General features: G+C 44.8%; 1 protein-coding gene across 1 annotated transcript; it reads right to left on the minus strand.

Annotated features, from left to right (window-relative positions):
* Positions 1 to 19: 19 nt before the first annotated feature.
* On the minus strand, positions 20 to 13,943 carry LOC311520517 (purpurin). Its single transcript, XM_084628035.1, has 4 exons — positions 13,401 to 13,943; positions 10,572 to 10,708; positions 7,252 to 7,364; positions 20 to 1,369 (listed from the first exon to the last, which is right to left on the minus strand). Exons 1-4 carry the CDS (start codon positions 13,515 to 13,517, stop codon positions 1,140 to 1,142), a joined length of 597 nt encoding a protein of 198 aa, XP_084484161.1. The 5' UTR covers positions 13,518 to 13,943; the 3' UTR covers positions 20 to 1,139.
* Positions 13,944 to 17,717: the final 3,774 nt, after the last annotated feature.

The raw sequence follows: 17,717 nt of genomic DNA on the forward strand, positions 1-17,717 counted from the left end.
CTCTGAAAACTTTCCATTTTAAGAGATTCTTGCATCCTTCTGACTGGAAAGCTCTCACCCACTTCATTGTGTGCAGCAGACCTTTGAAAAGCAGGACAGGAATAACACTCTGGCTACTGAAGTACCTTGTCTTCAACCTATTCAGCTTTCTGGGGAGACAAACTGCTTGCCACCTTTCCCTCTCCTTTCCATTTTCAAGAAGAGTTTCAGACAGCAAGCCAGAATAACCCAACCCAATATTCTGGAGAGCCAGGTCTGCAGCACACACTGCGCTGGGAAGGGCCAAGACCTGCCAGAGCAGGACTTTGTGGGGCTGGGAGGATGGAAGTGCACAGAGCTGGGCTTCCTCCCCACTCAGCACTTTGCCTCAGTAGCCATGCACCACACATAGGTTAGTAAGTTCCACACCTCTGGTGGAGGGGGGTAACCAAGCCAGACTTCCCGACCAAGAAATCCCCCTGCCTCCAGCACATGGCATCGAAGGGCCAGTTCCCCCACCCCATGGGCTCTGTGTGGGGCTAGAACTTCCCCAGCTCAAAGGACAGAGAACTAGGTGAGATTGCTCCCCAAGCACCCTCTAGATCCAGCACATGACTCATTAACACACCCAGAGAAACAGCCAGCTAATGCAGTTAGAAGCACAGCTCTAATTATAGCAGTCTGTGCTGAAGGTCCAGGCTTCAAACCCTGCTGGCGCCTCACGATGGGGAGAGGCTGTTAAGTACTGGAATCTGTTTCTACCTTTTTGCTTTGTACAGGCAGAGAGTCGCAGCTAACTTAGAAGGACTTTATTTAGGTGGCCAAGTCAAACACTTGAACGTTAGGAAATGCCAATCTTCCCGTTGCTCAGGCAACCTTAAATCTGTCCTTTTGTATGTGTCCACTAGGATGCTCTAATGACATGACATCCTGTTTTTCCACAGGATATCAGCTTCATTACTGCATAGGATGGGAATGAGGGGCAGATTTAAGTTTGCACAACCATAAATCTGGCATTTTTAACTTCTAAGTCTTTCACTTTGCAGCGACACTCTTACTTAATATTGCACACAAAAGTGCTGTCAAAAGAGTTGTTAATTAGGTTGCAATGACTTCGTTGTATTAGGAAATATGCGTCTGACTCTTACAGTAAGAGACTTTTAGTATTTTAGCGTACCTGTCTGCAGCACTGGCTGGAACTGGCCAGACATGCAAATCTCTTCCTGCTTCTGACGCACAATGCGCTGAATGGCTGGTGGGAGCCCACGAGGGTTGCGTGAGAAGATAAGGGAGTATCCATCATCACAAGTGCCATCCTCTTTCAGGCTGCGGCAGGCATAAGTAATGGCGTAGTTGTCATAATCGGTGTCAATCACCCAGTAGTTGTCCCCTGAAATGTTAGAACACCTCGTTAGTCATGGGCTGTAGTTAGCTACCTAGGTGAAGATGTCTGAGCACTGCAGGCCAGCGAACTCAAGCTTTACAAGAATCAGTGGTGGGAAGGCAAGTCAGTAAATTTCACAGTGTGTGCGCACATGTATGAGTGGAGTGAAAGGACTGGAACAGATTCCCAAGGGATGAAGGGTTCTACCACTCAGAGTCCTGACATCTGGATGGAATGTCTTTCTGTGAGAAACGCTCCCGTTCAGCCAGGAATCGAGCTGGATGCAGTCCACCCCCTTATTAGCTGTGGTACACAGGAGGTCAGACTAGATGATAATGATCCTTTCTGACCTTCAACTATAAAATCCCTTTTCAACTTCTACCTGGAATGGGAAGAATTTCAATGGTTTTCACCACCAAACTTTTTTCCTTGGCCCCTTTATGGACCTGCTCCACTGAAGTCTGTCCAAAACACCATTGGGAATAAAACTGGGGCTTAGGATATAGAAGATTCACGGAAGCCTCATTAAACTATCTTTTTGCACAGGACTATTCTTGGATCATGGGGTAATTGAAAGATAGCTTTGTTTGATGAAACACAGTTGAGCCTTTCTAATCTGCACACCAAATCATGCCAAACAAGTTTATTACAATAGTATATGTTGTAAGTTTTTTCCCTAGGTTTTCATTAACTTGGCTAGAGATCAAGTATTAAAAACAAAACTAATTGCCTAAGCAATGGGCTTTTTTGCAATTAGTATTTTTTTTTAATTATTTTGGTCCTGATTCTCCATGTTTAGAATCATAGAATCATAGAATATCAGGGTTGGAAGGGACCTCAGGAGATCATCTAGTCCAACCCCCTGCTCAAAAGCAGGACCCATCCCCAATTAAATCATCCCAGCCAGGGCTTTGTCAAGCCTGACCTTAAAAACATCTAAGGAAGGAGATTCCACCACCTCCCTAGGCAACGCATTCCAGTGTTTCACCACCCTCCTAGTGAAAAAGTTTTTCCTAATATCCAACCTAAATCTCCCCCACTGCAACTTGAGACCATTACTCCTTGTCCTGTCCTCTTCCACCACTGAGAATAGTCTAGAACCATCCTCTCTGGAACTACCTCTCAGGTAGCTGAAAGCAGCTATCAAATCCCCCCTCATTCTTCTCTTCTGCAGACTAAACAATCCCAGTTCCCTCAGCCTCTCCTCATAACTCATGTGTTCCAGACCCCTAATCATTCTTGTTGCCCTTCGCTGGACTCTCTCCAATTTATCCACATCCTTCTTGTAGTGTGGGGCCCAAAACTGGACACAGTACTCCGGATGAGGCCTCACCAATGTCGAATAGAGGGGGACGATCACATCCCTCGATCTGCTCGCTATGCCCCTACTTATACATCCCAAAATGCCATTAGCCTTCTTGGCAACAAGGGCACACTGCTGGCTCATATCCAGCTTCTCGTCCACTGTCACCCCTAGGTCCTTTTCCGCAGAACTGCTGCCTAGCCATTCAGTCCCTAGTCTGTAGCTGTGCTTTGGGTTCTTCCGTCTTAAGTGCAGGACCCTGCACTTATCCTTATTGAACCTCATCACATTTCTTTTGGCCCAATACTCCAATTTGTCTAGGTCCCTCTGTATCCTATCCCTGCCCTCCAGCGTATCTACCACTCCTCCCAGTTTAGTATCATCCTCAAATTTGCTGAGAGTGCAATCCACACCATCCTCCAGATCATTTATGAAGATATTGAACAAAACCGGCCCCAGGACCGACCCTTGGGGCACTCCACTTGACACCAGCTTCCAACTAGACATGGAGCCATTGATCACTACCCGTTGAGCCCGACAATCTAGCCAACTTTCTACCCACCTTATAGTGCATTCATCCAGGCCATACTTCCTTAACTTGCTGACAAGGATACTGTTTAGCATGCACAGAACTGATTTCAGTAGGAATTTTGTGCGAATAAGGAATGCAGAATTGAGCCCTTAATTGAAAACTCCTGAATCCAGTGGGCTATGCAACTGAAATTAGTGAGGTTCTTCCATATGTTATGGAGTCATTGGTTGATACTCTATAGTTAAGAGGTTGAATCCCCGCTATAATTGCAAAACTTACTTATGTATGGAAAGTATAGTGGAATTGATCTAGTATCTTCTCACATTACAGCATTCACTAATGACCCAGAAAAATTATGTATTTACTAGAACATCTGTTAGTTTAGCAATTCAAATTAAAAACAGCCCCTTTATGAAATTTAGCACACATTGTCAGACTTTGCCTCTAATCTGATTAACAGACCAAACCAGCCTCTTTCATTAATCCTACAAGAGGAGTTTAAATGGAGGCCAGGCACAAGATTTCAATGGGTTTGGATGAAATGGAGAGGTTGGTCAAGTTTTCCCATTAGTCGTATCTCAGCAGAAGCCGAATGATACAATGATCAATTCCAGAATTCCATGAAGAACTGCCCTCTCTCCAAATGACTGCCATCACCCATTGTTCTCCAGGGGATTGAAGGCACAACTGCCCTCATTTTGTGGCCATTTTGAGAAGGGTGCTATTGTAATACCCTCAGTTCTACCAGCTGACAGTATAGAAAAGTCAAAGTGTTTTGTTTAAGTTAGGAACAGTAGCAAGATGCAGATACAGCCTGTGACACAAGTCTGCCTTTATCATAGAGCCTGAACAGCAAGAATTCTAGTCCAAGAATTTGCCCAAAAGTAATAAAAATTTATAAGACTGCTCCATTAAAACAAATTAGTCCCAGAAAGGATTTGGTTTCTCCTTCTATGGATTAGGCCAGCTCCTGGAATTTTCTGTGCAATTCCACTGCAGGTCCACTAACTACTGAAGTGGCAGCAGTGATTCTGTAATTAGGATGAGTTGAGTTTTGCACTTGAAGTGGAGTTTCAGCATAGAAGAAGAAGTTATATCTTCCCCTAAATTATAGCACTTGGCTGAGCACAGAATTTTCTGGAAATTTCCCCATTAAAATGGGCCCTTTAAGAAATTTAGAATCCAGTGTCAGACTTTTTTGCCACTAATAATCGTAGACTAGCCCATTTTAAAAAAAATTTCAGTTAAAACATACTGGAATCTTGAGTATATAGAGTTATATTTATTGTTTTTAGGTTCCATAGTAATTTTTTTCTGTTCTCAGTGAAAGTTTCTCCTAAAGCAGAGACTGAAGGGAACAATGGTAGGCACAGAGAATTCAGTGAAGAACGTGCCCTCTGTCAAAATGGCTGCCATCTCCTCAGATATGGTTTGCAGTTTTCCATTGAAAGGAATTTGCTGGAAAAATTTGGTTCCTGCCAAATTGAAGTTTCCTATGGAAAAAGTTAGATTTTGCCAGAGTTTTGCAGTTTTCTAGTGGAAAATCAAAACATTTTGTTCTTGGTTGATTTGAGCTGAGTACAAACTTTTCCGTTTGTTGAACCAAACAGTAATATTGGTGTCGAATCATCTTGACGCTATGGCGTATCTGCGTAAAGTGCGGTGGTGCCTCATGGGAGTTGTTCTTAGAGTGATTCATGCCCCCCATTCCCTGTGGGCTGGGGCTCACTGACTAATTGCGTCTCCCATGATGTACCAAGATCTCTCCTATGACCATGTCACGTGATGCTCCATTGGGGTCAAGGCATCAAGGAAGATGTAGTTCAGTCAGGGAGCAATGAGAGTATGAGTCATCCAAAGGACAACTTCCAGGAGGCAATGTGACAACTTAGCTTAATGTTGAACTTGTTCAGAACCAAATGTAACATTTTAATATTTCCATATTGCAATTTCAGAACTTCACATTCTGCAAGACATTCTAACACTTTGGTTTTTCACTCTACTAGGCACAAAAACCAAATGCAAAATATCAATTTCCTGTGCGGTCGAAATTCTAAATTGTGCTCAGCTCTGCTTGTTAATGAGACAGCATCTCTTACAGAACAGGGGACACCATCAGGCAGCTATTGCTTCACTCATGTGGAGAACAATGGGAAAGGGTGACCATTCTGAAATGGGCAATTTGACAGATTTTGCAGTGATGACAAGTGGCAAATATTGTGATTAATCCTAAAAAAAAAAATTTTTCTACAAAAGGTACCTGTTGCACCAGAGCAACTCCACGGGTGCATCAGGGGCAGGGAAGGGAAATTAGAGTGTGTGTATAGGATAACAGAGAGTGGCGTGCAAGAGGTAACATTTTCAATTTAAAAAGCAAGGAGATTCCCAGATGAGCAACATAAAAATGTAGTTAAGGTTTAGTACTTATCATCAGTCTAGGGAAACTGCATTGCTGGGCTGTTATTATCTCCAAACCAAGTGTTATCAGCCCACAAAGTTAACACTCAAGAAAAAAATCTGAACACTTTTGGGTATGGAAGTGCAAATTTAGGGCGCCCAAGCAACCTTATCCCTGCCCGGTCATGACACCGTGAGGAGGAAATAATGAAGAGGTGTAAATTATCTAGAAAAAATAATCAGTTTAATCTGGGCCCACAACGACAGTTAAGGCAAAATAAGTTTGGTATGGTGTCACTACAGCACAGGAGCATTTCTGCTGAAGGAAAAACTTCCAGTTATGGAGCGTAACAGGGAAAAAGGGACAATTAATCCTAGCAGAAAAGAAAAGAAAAAAGAAAAGAAACGTAACGTAACGTAACCTAAGTAAGAAATTAAGGGAGCTTTAACTCTATGGGAAGTTTGAAGGGTCTGTTGGTAGAGTGCAGGGCGTCTGGCTGCCCGTGCAGTACAGTTATGGAAATACACGTCTGGATTTCTTAACAACTCAACCTTATCTGAATTTCCTAAGTCGATAACACTTGGTCTTGGGATAATTACAATATCCCTGCAATTTAGTTTAACCTAAGTTAGTGATATGTCCTCTCGCCTTAACTCCATTTCATCCTGGGGTGTGTGTCTGGGAATATATCACAGGTAGACCAGCTGTAATGACTATATTAATGTTGCCTAACACTGTCTAGGTTTTGAGTTTTTCTAAAATGTTGCCCCTGTTTTTACAGCTTTGTTCTTCCATCCAGGATGTTTTGATGTAATTTATTTACCGGTGCACTAGACAGATATTCCTTCAGCACTCACTAATGGGGAATCCTGTCCAGCCACCACAGCTGCAGAGAGTCCTCTGGCAGGGGAAGGGACATGGGAGGTGCATGCAGGAATTAGGCAGGTGTATACACCTGGCTGGCACACAAAGTTCCTGGGGAGTGGGGCTCAATCCCGAGGGCAGCTAAGGGACAACCATACAATTTTCCTCCTGTCACCACCCACCCAGCCACTTTGGCCTCCTGCCAGTATGAGAATATGGGGGTAAGTGTCAAATCCCTCCCCCAGTGCACAGCCCAAGTTATCAGGCTGTGCGTGGGGAAGGCCTGCAGAGGGTAACAGGAGCAAGCACACCTCCAATTCCTGAAAAACATCATTTCCCAAGTCCAGACAGCCCAGAACTGTATTGCTACAGCTTTGTGCTGTGAACCACCTTTCTGAAATAGATTAGTAATAGTTTGGTCCTTAAGGGAGTTTCTGGCACGTCTCTTTTTGGGAGGTAGAGAGCTCTCTTTTTCTTGGAGTAGGCTTTCTCATCATGTTTTGGGGACGAGGGGTTGGTTATGGTAGAGAAGCACTGTGAAGCAAGGATTTGCAGTATTCTCCAAAGATCAGCCTCTGGAGTTGTCTCCCAAAGCAGATTCCACAGCCAGATTCCCCCCGGTCAACAATGCTTTGTCCCCAGCTCTCACGCACTTCACTCTAACCTGTGTGACCTGCAATGTCCCACATGAGTGCAACGGTCTTGGCAGCTCATCCACTGAAACACGTAGGCCTCGACACCAACGAGCTACAAACCAACACAGCTAACCAAAGGTGATGAAATTCACTCACCTCCACTGGATAAGTAGCTTGCCAGACCTTGGTAACTCATGTACATCTTTGCTGGAGTGGTGGGGTCTGGGACTGTGTACTGAGCAGCCATATCAGCACAGATCACCCAGAATCTGAAACAGGAGCAGAGATACTGAGGATGGGAATCTACAGTGTGTATGTTTCAATGCACAAAATAACAGCCCTGTTCAGGACTCGTACAGGTACCTGACTTAATTCTGACAGACTTAGTAGGGCCATGGGCACTGTTCCCATTTCAGAATAGTTCATCATTAAGTAAAAGCCACTCCACGTCCTAGCACAGTGATCCTTTCCCAATCGCGATGCAGGAACGAGTCGTGGGCTGCACAGATGCAAGTGCAGAGAGATGATGCATCTGCTACCCACCTCCACACCACATAGTAAATCGTGTGCATCCAGAAATGGCAGGAAATGCATTCGGTGTATTGGTGTATGGCTCAGACAAAATTAGACTCCTACTGTGCTACATGCCGCTGAGAAAATAGCAGTAAGAGTCGCTGCTCAAAGAGCATAACTTCTTCCTATAGAGGATTCAAGCAGGCAGAGAACAAGGGTGAATGGCAATATAAATACAGGGCATGGTATAGGCTGCAGGCAGCTCTTACAGGCCCTCGATCATTCAAAGGTATATCACTAGATGGTTGGTTTCAGCTGAGCATCATAAGTAGTGTCTCTCAAGGAGGAATTTGAGGGTGGGGAGGGTAGCAGCCTTGTGGACTAGTTTAAGACAGGAATTCCCTATATAAGGAGAGCCATGAAAACAATTCCAGTGGGCTATAGGAGGAATGGATTACTGGAGAGTGAAGAATGGTGTGGCTGGCAGAGTGGGCACCAGAGATGTGATCTCATAGAGAGGAGCATTGAAAATTACCAGAAGCTGCATTTCTTCTCTGGCTCCCCATTTTCCACACTGGGGGGAGATTTGGCCAGCGGGAGTGCTCTTGTCCACTACACCTCGCAGAGCCTGGCGGGAGCAGGCTGTTGCGATAGTCATAGAATCATAGAATCTCAGGGTTGGATGGGACCTCAGGAGGTCATCTAATCCAACCCCCTGCTCAAAGTCGGGGGAGGCAACTGGACACTCAGATTCTGCAAGTGAGAGGGAACAGCAGCAGGATGTGGCGTACGGGAGGAGGAGCTCGGAGGCCTGAGCAGTGCAGGAGGAGCAAGTCATGGGTAGCACATTCGTCTGGGGCTAACTCAGCATGCAGAGACCAGCTGCAAGTCACAGCAGCCTCTAGGGAGGTCTGGCCTTCCTGGGGAAAAGGTAGTCTAGTGTAGTCCTTTGATGCCAGGCAGGGCCATACGACAGGGTTCACAATGAGTGGAGATGTGTCACTTGTACCCACCCCCTGCAACCTTTGCAGAGGCCCTTCCCCCAGGTGTCACCTCAGCCCTGACAATCAACAAGGTGAGACGGAACAGATATGTCCCTGCCAGGACAGACCCCTGGGCAGATGCCAAAGCTTTCATCCCACCATATCACTCCTCTCGGTTGTCCTTCACATGGTCTGTGTGGTTACCACAGGATGTCCAAGTGGGCAGTGGAGGCTGACCAGGGCCAAGAACGGGGACAGTAGTGGTCAGATGGGGAAAGCAGGGTAAGGAACTTGCAAGAGCCAAGGGACTGGACAACCAGGGCCACAGAGCGGGTTCCAAGTCACATTCCCTGCAGTTCAGACCCAGGGCAGATACCTTCACTTCACACTCGCCTCCCCCCGCCCCATACACATTCTGAGCAGACAAGGTGTTGGGGAGGGTAACCGTCCTCTGCCAGCTACAACAGTTTGCATCCTCCCTACTAAATGCTCTCCCCGGTTTTCCTTTCTGCTGTGCACCCATCCTTTTGTTAGTGGAGGTGCCACCTCAGAAGGGAGTAGGTTTTACTGCTCATTTGGGCAGGAATTAATGGCCACCATGCAAATGGCTGACTTGCACTAGCTTTTCCCCTGGTTTGCGACCATGAACCCCCTGACTAAACTGTCCAGTGTCTGAGCATAGGCGGGGAGAATTTGCTGCACCCTCCCTCTGGGATAGGAGTTCTCTGATCCTAGTCCCTCGTCCCAAAGCTGGATTTACACTGGGATGAAGTTGCATGCTCCAAGCCTACTGAATACAAGGAGTATAACTTCAGCCATGAAGCAGATACCTTCATGGCAACAGATGATTTCCTGGTTTTCTTGGGAGGCTACCCAAAATCGACAACCCTGAATAGCTGAACGTCTTCCTTCCCACATGCATTACCTACTACTTGTCTACTGAACTTCACCTGGCCTTTTTCTCAAACTGCCTGGAGTGCTGCCCATTTGTCTCTCTTGACAAACCTAAGGTTTGTATCAGTGAGTTTTACCACCTCAGTGCACCCATCTTCCATATTGTTAGCTAATGTTGAACAGAACTGGAGCTAGTATATAGAAGGTCTTGCGGGGGTTTCTTTCTACACTGAGAAAGCTGTTTATTTCTCCTCAGTTTAGTCTCTCAACCAAGCTGTAATCCCTTACAGTAGCCATGGGTGACGGGTAAAAATCTTAGATTTGTTTCCATCTGTCTATCCAGTGCCCGCCCATATTATCTGAGGGCTTTTTGAGTCTTCCACAGAAGACGAACCAATGTCAGGTGGAAAAATCCACTAACATAAAACCCACTTGGTTCCTTCAACCACCAAATCTTTCAGGTAAATCTAACCAATTAGAAGCAGTTTGCCTTTCCAAAAGCTACATTGATTTATTTGACTTTACCCTCAGTGGAATGCTTTGCCACTCTACATTTAATGATTTTCTTAGCCATGGTTCTTTGTAAAGAAGCTATGCCTGAGGTATAATTCCTAGGACCTCCATTTGAATAAACAACTGAACGTTGTCAAACCTTGAATATAGTACTTGTTTTTAGGGTTGTTGTTTTTTTTGTTGTTGTTGTTAATAGCGCAGCTCTTTTTTTCTTTAGTTTCCTTAAAACTCAGAAACTCCATCTGGGCCTATTGACTTGTTACCATTATTGAACACATAGCTTTTCAAGTCCTGGGCCTCTGAACACAGACTGTCAGATACATGGTGATTGTGTGATGGCACAAAAGAGACCAGGCTGGCTTTGAACTCATCATCACTGGTGGCCTAAATAGAAAATAAAGCCAGGACCCTAGAAGCAGAAGGTTTGATGTTTTAACATACTGAGCTTTATTAGATTTTCCTCCTTGAACAGGGTAACCAGTTCATGTCATGTACCTCAGATACGTTCCCAGTCACAAGGCAGACTAGTGCATTCGATCAGGCACACGAGTGGAGTGTTCGCCAAGCACTTACCCAAAGAGCTTCACTCTGCCTTTGGAAGATGCAATCATTGTGCCATCCTCCTCAATGGTGTATTCAGCAGAGATGTTATCCTGAAGGAAGAGGCCTTCTGGGTCCTTCTTTGCTAGGGCATACCATTTCCCTGCATACTGAAATTAAAGGAAAATATCCCAATTAATGAAGATCAGGCATCTGTAACCACCCGTACTGCAGCAGGCTGGTGGCCAGAAAGCTTGTAGGTAGGTGCTATAAAAACCAGGGAAAAGCCTGTGTGTGCATTTCTTAGGTGCTTGGAAGAACGGTTCTGCTGTTCATTTTCACCTTTGACCTTGTGACAGGCGCTGGTAACCGTGGATGCTGAAGGCCCAGTCATCTACAGTGCAGGTAGCAGCAGCGTAAGCTTCCCTACATTGCCCTGCTTACATGTCTCAGCCATGTCCCAAACAAAGCATGGCTGTAAATCAAACAGTAGCACATCCTCTGTTCCCTTTCAGTCCTTGGCCTCTTTGCAACAAGTGACCCAGTTAGAGCAAATTGCATGAAGGTTTTAGGGACCACTTTGCTATTCATAAATTGATGGGAAATTCCATCTCTTTTCACAGTTTCACTAAATAACCAAAAGATTGTGACATGTGTCACTACTGAAAGAGACTGAATTTGATAGTTTGCTGGAAGCCCTCACGCTTGTTAAAGTTCCTATGCAGAGAGACAAAAAACATTAAGCTTACTCATTAGAAACTGAGGAAAGGAGGCCAGTTTGGTGGTGGTGGTGGTGTGTATATATTTGATTGAGCAAGAAGAAAATGCCCAGGAAAAGCATCACTGAAGACCAAGTATGGTATGTGTTGAAAACGAAAGGGGATCAATGGAAGCTACTCCAGCAGGGTCAGATCCACAAAGAATTAGCCACAGAGGACTAACAGGAGTAATGCACAAAGATGAACACAAACAGAAGGGAAACATCTGCCTACACTGTAAAGTCTTGCACCCCTGCTCTGGCACTCATGAAAATTGGGACATTTAGGGGGCATTTGTGTCTGTAAAAGGAATGTATGGAGTTAAGAGGCCAGGTGATCTAGAACGTCACATGCTGTTAGAGACTGAAATGGAGCCTGTAACTCAGGAACAGATACATCAGGGGGATTCTCAGCCTTTAGTCAGAGCACGAGTTCTCCCCAAGCCCCCCAGAGCTGATGCATATGGACACATATGAGTATTTCCATTGCTTCTCACAGCCCAACCCAAGGTGGGGGGGTCTAGCAGTGAAGTGGGGAGGGAACAAGTCAGCCGTACTTGACCCTTCTGTGGGCCACTAAAGGCCCCTTCTGGAAGAGGTTCTTCCTTAGGAGAGCTGCAAAGTGGTTTTAGCATGGGGGGAGGGTGGATTAGCGGGGTTGTTTGATCCTGCCTTAATCCTTCGCTGTCCTAGGGATCCAAAATGTCATCAATTCAGATTAGTGACGGAAATGGAGCCCCATACAAACTGGAGCAGAGCAGGAACGTTATGATCAAATGTAATAGTCTACAGCCTGGGGTACTTCTGTGACCCCCGGTGATTGTAGTATCTCAGCATTTGCAATTGTATTCATTCTCTCACCACTCCTAGGAGGTAGATTTGTCGGGGGATCAGGAGAGCCAGAACCAGGCTGGGAAGGAAGGTCCCAGCAGTTCCAGCCCCGGTCCTGCGCTCACCTCTGCCCTCGCTCCAGTTCTGTGACCCCCCCCAGCTATTATCCCCATTTTACAGATAGGGAAATGAGGCACAGAGGCCCAAGGTCACATAGGAAGTCTGTGGCAGAGCAGGGAAATTGCATCCTCCACCTCCAAAGTCCCAGGCTGGTGCCCTGGCCACATCCAAACACAGATTCTGTTTGTTTCTGTCCCAATGGATGTTATCTAGAGGCGGTCCTATTTGCTACCGGAAAAGGAGTACTTGTGGCACCTTAGAGACTAACCAATCGGATGCATCCGATGAAGTGAGCTGTAGCTCACGAAAGCTTATGCTCAAATAAATTGGTTAGTCTCTAAGGTGCCTAAAGTACTCCTTTTCTTTTTGCGCATACGGACTAACACGGCTGTTACTCTGAAACCTATTTGCTACCATAATTCAACCAGAGTCTCAGAATCTCTCATGAGTATCAGATTGATGTCTGATGTCAATGGGGCTGCTCTAAAGCCCAATTTATCTCCCTTTGATTCGCTGTGCGGCAGCTCCAGCTCCCAAGGTCCATTCCTCAGTGAGGATTTGCAGCTCACTAGTGTAGTCTAGATTCAAAGGAAGCAAATCTGCCATACCGCTAACGTGGGGGAAATGACTGTCCTGTGTATTTAGAGTCAGGATGCGCCATTAATGGCAGCACATTGGGAGTGGGAGCTTTTGGACCTCCAGCAATTGAACAGCTGTTACTAGGTCAAACAAGTTTCAGAGTAGCAGCCGTGTTAGTCTGTATTCGCCAAAAGAAAAGGAGTACTTGTGGCACCTTAGAGACTAACCAATTTATTTGAGCATAAGCTTTCGTGAAGTGAGCTGTACCTCAAGAAAGCTTATGCTCAAATAAATTGGTTAGTCTCTAAGGTGCCACAAGTCCTCCTTTTCTTTTTAGGTCAAACAAATTTCCTTATGTGAGAAAATTAACCAAGGCAATGGGGGTGAATCTGGTGAATTAACAGCAAACTATGGAAACAGTGTTGGAAAGAATATATTTTACCTTTAAAGCGAAGAGGTTAATTTCCCAGCTCATGTTGCATTGAATTAGTACATTATGCACATTAAAAACGTGATGTAAATTGTGCAGCTTCTACTGCCACACTGTGAACAGTAGATGAAGCTGTGATAATTACCCTCTTTGGATCGAAGTTGTCTTTCACAGAGAAAGAATCCACTGTACAGCTTTGAGCCAGGCAGTGTTCAATACCAGAGAGGAGTGTTGCCAGGAAGACATACTGTGCATAGGTCATTCTGGAAGACAAAAGCAAACATGAAGAGTTTCATACAGATGCAGATTCACAAATCTGAAGAAGGTTTTTGATCGAAGGCCAAAAAATAATCTAGATAGCATCTGAAATATACCAACTTCTGCGGGAGCATAGTCAATGGTCCTCTTTTAATGTAAACGATTGTGTGGTTTGTACCTTTGTGTAATTAATGGTGCGACCCACCACATTCTTGTCAATGGCATTTGGGCTGGGGAAGAGGGCATCAATCTCATTTTTATCAGCAAATCGTGAGTTTTCTACCTGCATTAAGATATTCACTAAGATGGAAACAATGGTAGTTATTAAACGTAAGGTCAAGTTTAAAGTAAAATGCCTGTTTCTGCATGCAACAATTGGGATACCTAGTGCTATAAATACCGATTACACGCTTCACATTTTTAAACTTGTTTCCTGTCATGTTACTCTAAGTACAATATTGAATAAATCCTTCTTTAAGAAACCTGGCCAAGTTAAAATGCCTAATACAAGTCTGATTAGCACATCACTACACCTACAATAATTTTTGGTTTGCTAAATTAGTATTTTGCTTGTCACAAATCCTGGCATTTGTGCCAGCTCTATTTTATTGCTATGAATCTAGCTGGAAAATGGAGCGAGTAACTCACATTTTCTATTTTTCCATTAATATTTTGTTCTGATTAACGTGTTCCAGTGAGCTCTTAGTGAAACCTCATTTTTCAGAATTAAATTGTTTTTACATATTTAGGACCATCGATCCCTGGGACACCTCTATGTCCAACAGGGTTATTACCTTTCACATGAGAGTTCTCACAACCTAACCAGATGTTCTCTAATGGCTTATTAAAACATGAAATGAATTTAACTTTTATACTAATCCCTTTTATAGTCTCACCACCTCACATCTGAGAGACAATATTCAGATGCTGGATGACTGACCTGCCTGTAGAATGTTACCACAATTTTGCCGAGTAATCCCCAGCTGTATTATCTGCTTAGCGTATCAGAATTCATCCACATTAAACTTAAATGCTTACAGGGGGATAAAAGTCTTTCGTGATTATCCTTTTATTATGATTAATTATTACTATTACGACAACTTTTTCCACGATATCCAACAGTGAGTCATTTAGATCTTTGAAACTTCATAATCTTATCCCTGCAGAGCCTGAGCTACCATCCAGATTGTCCCAAAGACATGCTCAGTTAACTATTTTCCAACTCAAGTTACACCTAGACTAACATATCAGCAAATGCAACTTGCAGTTTTCTGAGGAATATTTCACGTAAGATGCCAAGTACAGTAGGCTGAAAGACGTGGCAGGAGAAGCTGTTTCCTGAGATGCTAACTTGCTTCTTTTCTTTTGCTCACGAAAGCTTGTGCTCAAAATAAATTGGTTAGTTTCTAAGGTGCCACTAGTACTCCTTTTTTTTTTTTTTTTTTTTTTTTTTGCTTCTTTATTGAGAGACACCTACCTGCTGGGGTATTATAGCTGCAGCCCTCCAAGTCAGTCCGTTTCTCAGTGGTCAGCTGAAGAGTGTTGTGTGAACTGCCCTCTGGCTGCCTTTAAATAATGAATTTGCAAAGTCACTAATTGGTTATTTTCGCTGGTGTGCCTGAATAAGACCCTTAATCTTGGCTAAGCCATTATGTAAAAACCAAGTGTAATCCTCATAGTGGTGTGTCTGCCTGCTTCACTAATACAAACACAGCTTTTGCATAATGGAAAAAGAAGGCCAGAGGGCTAATAGGTCTGGTGAAGCAAGAGTAAGGACACCTCTGTCACATTCCACTCTGCTTGCCTCTTTAACATGTGTTGGGGGAAAACAGGGACAGTTAATCAAAAACTCATGAATCAGCAGACATGCACATGGACCCTCTTCAAGTCACTCACTCACCTGTGGTGAATATAATATCATTAATTTTCCAATAGATGTGATGTGTCAGCGGCTAAGACACAAAACAATGAGTATAAAAATGAGGACTTTATCTCAGGAGGGTCATCCCAAACACACTATTCCCAGGTTGTCATACCAAGACCCCAGTGCATTTGCAATGGAGCCAATTTCAAGTCTCTTTTCGCCTCACTCGGGGTACCTATTAAAACCTTTCACCTGTTGGTGCTTCACAGCTACTCAAAGTAGGATGAAGTCAGAAGATGCTTGAAAAAAAGGTTGTATCCGCCTTAGCCTTAGTCTCTCTTTTAGCTTCTTGCAATTCCCACCTGAGCATCATGGGGGGACCTGCTGCTTCCCCTAGGCGGCTGCTGATTTCAGGTGGAGGATGTTACACCCTTCTATGGATCAGTGCTGATGTGGGCCTCTCCGCAGTTTCATGGGCTGCTGCAGAGATGAGCTTTTCAGGGTTTCGGAACTGTGGGGGAGGGAGCTTTGGCTTTACTAATTTCTTAGGGGAGCCTAGAGCAATGGACAGGCGCCCCTTTATGTACTGAAGTAAAGAGAACAAGACTGTGGCTCCTCCCTATCTGTACATTGCAACTATGGATGTCTGGCCTCAAGGTACTGCACGGGGGGTACAACTGCAGCCCTTGCTTCTTTGAGCACAAAGGTTGCTCTCTTCTCGCACCCTCGCTGCTGCAGCCACCGCAGAGGCGCCAGGGAAGACACGGGTGCAGCCTTCCCAGCCAGCGGAGCGACGACTATAGAGACGAGGGCACAGAATACATCCTAAGCCATGATTCAGTCAGCTGCATGTGGAGGCATTCTGCTGTGCCTTACTGCAGGCTAACCCATCCCTGAGCGCTCCTTGGAGAAAAGGAAAATGCCTCTGCAGTCTTTGCCCTCTGTTTCCACAGAGCTCTGCGTGCACTGGTAACAAGCAGCTTGCGAGAGATGCTGGCACTTAAACACGGTTAGAGAGTTTGGGACAGTACAAAGGCTCCCAGAGCTCCACAAAGGCCAGCAGGAGGAATGCTTTCTTCAACCTCTTAGAGTCCCTTAGTGCTACAGTCCTGCCTCCCCTCTGTAGCCTTTAGGGGGGCTTTTGCCCATGGGGCACCACAAATGAGTAGCCCGTGGAGCCGGGGTGCATAGATACAAATTGTGCCCAGCTGCTCTGTAAAATTCCTGTTCCTGTAACACCATCTCCATTGGGATTGAACCAGAGACCAGGCATATGCTGCTCCTTCACTGGGGCATGTTTTTCAGGGGGCAAGGTGCTCTAACGGAAAATGCATTAGACGAGAAGTCAGGAGTTCTGGCTCCGACACAGATGTTCTAGGTAACCTTGGGCAAGCTCCTTCAGTTCCATGCCTCTATTTCCCTTCTTGCCCTTTGTAATCGCTGTTGGGCAGGGCTTACCTTACTGTTTGTTCAGTGCGTCCCACAGCGAGCACCCCCGCTCCCACCTTATTCGGGACCTTAAAAGCTTCACTTTAATTCGAGCACTGTTCTAAATATTTGCCTGTTTTCTAGAAAGAGAACAAATGGTTGTTCTCGGAGCTAATTCTTCAGCCATTACATTTAGGTTCACTGTGAGTACCAGTCTTGGCGCTCAGCAGTGACCCTGGAGAGACCACACACAGCTACTTCTTCCACGCCAGACAGTGTCAAGATAACAAGTTCCGTTAATTCAAGCACAAGGCATTATCTAAGACACCATGAACAAATCCCTGCTCCCAGGAATTTGGTCAACTTCCTGGGGATGTGAAACATTTATATGTTGTGGAAAGGAAATGTTTAGTTAATAAGTGCCCATATATATATATATGGCAGTTAACTGTTCTTTGCAACACAAAGGTATTATGTAACCAGAATGTTACTTGGCCGTAAAAGGATGGGTACCTGAAACAAATGCACAACCCAATAATTATGTTTTCTTCTAATAGAAATAAAGAAGCTATTTAAGGACAAGTAAGTCTGAGATTATTTTCTGCAAATTATAAGCATTTGTAAAAAATGTACCACTTAGGCTGTGGTTTCCAATCGAACCGATTAATGTAGGGCCCTGCCAGACACTGGTGACACGTGCCGCTATACTTATGTGCCATGTAATCCCATTGGGTTTATAGATATGCTACTAATAGCTAATCACAACACAAGCTTTTGGTCTGTTGCAGTAACATCTGTCACTACACTGGGTACAGGTTGCAGCCAGGACATGTGTTCTGTTGGTATAGTGTCTTCCAACCGCATCAAGGTGGTCCAGAAAAAGAAAGGAATCCAGAAAAGTGTCGATCGTTA

The sequence above is a fragment of the Lepidochelys olivacea genome, assembly GCF_965140295.1.
Source record: "Lepidochelys olivacea isolate rLepOli2 genome assembly, chromosome: 5".
Taxonomy (NCBI): domain Eukaryota; kingdom Metazoa; phylum Chordata; order Testudines; family Cheloniidae; genus Lepidochelys; species Lepidochelys olivacea.

What these genes read in the sequence shown, in the direction of transcription:
- LOC311520517 (XM_084628035.1), bottom strand. Translation starts at nt 13,517, where the DNA reads ATGACCTATGCACAGTATGTCTTCCTGGCAACACTCCTCTCTGGTATT. An exon ending in GGCAGAGTGAAGCTCTTTGG is followed by an intron (nt 7,365 to 10,571) that starts GTAAGTGCTTGG and finishes CTCCTGTTTCAG; the next exon opens with ATTCTGGGTGATCTGTGCTG. An exon ending in AAGCTACTTATCCAGTGGAG is followed by an intron (nt 1,370 to 7,251) that starts GTGAGTGAATTT and finishes CTAACATTTCAG; the next exon opens with GGGACAACTACTGGGTGATT.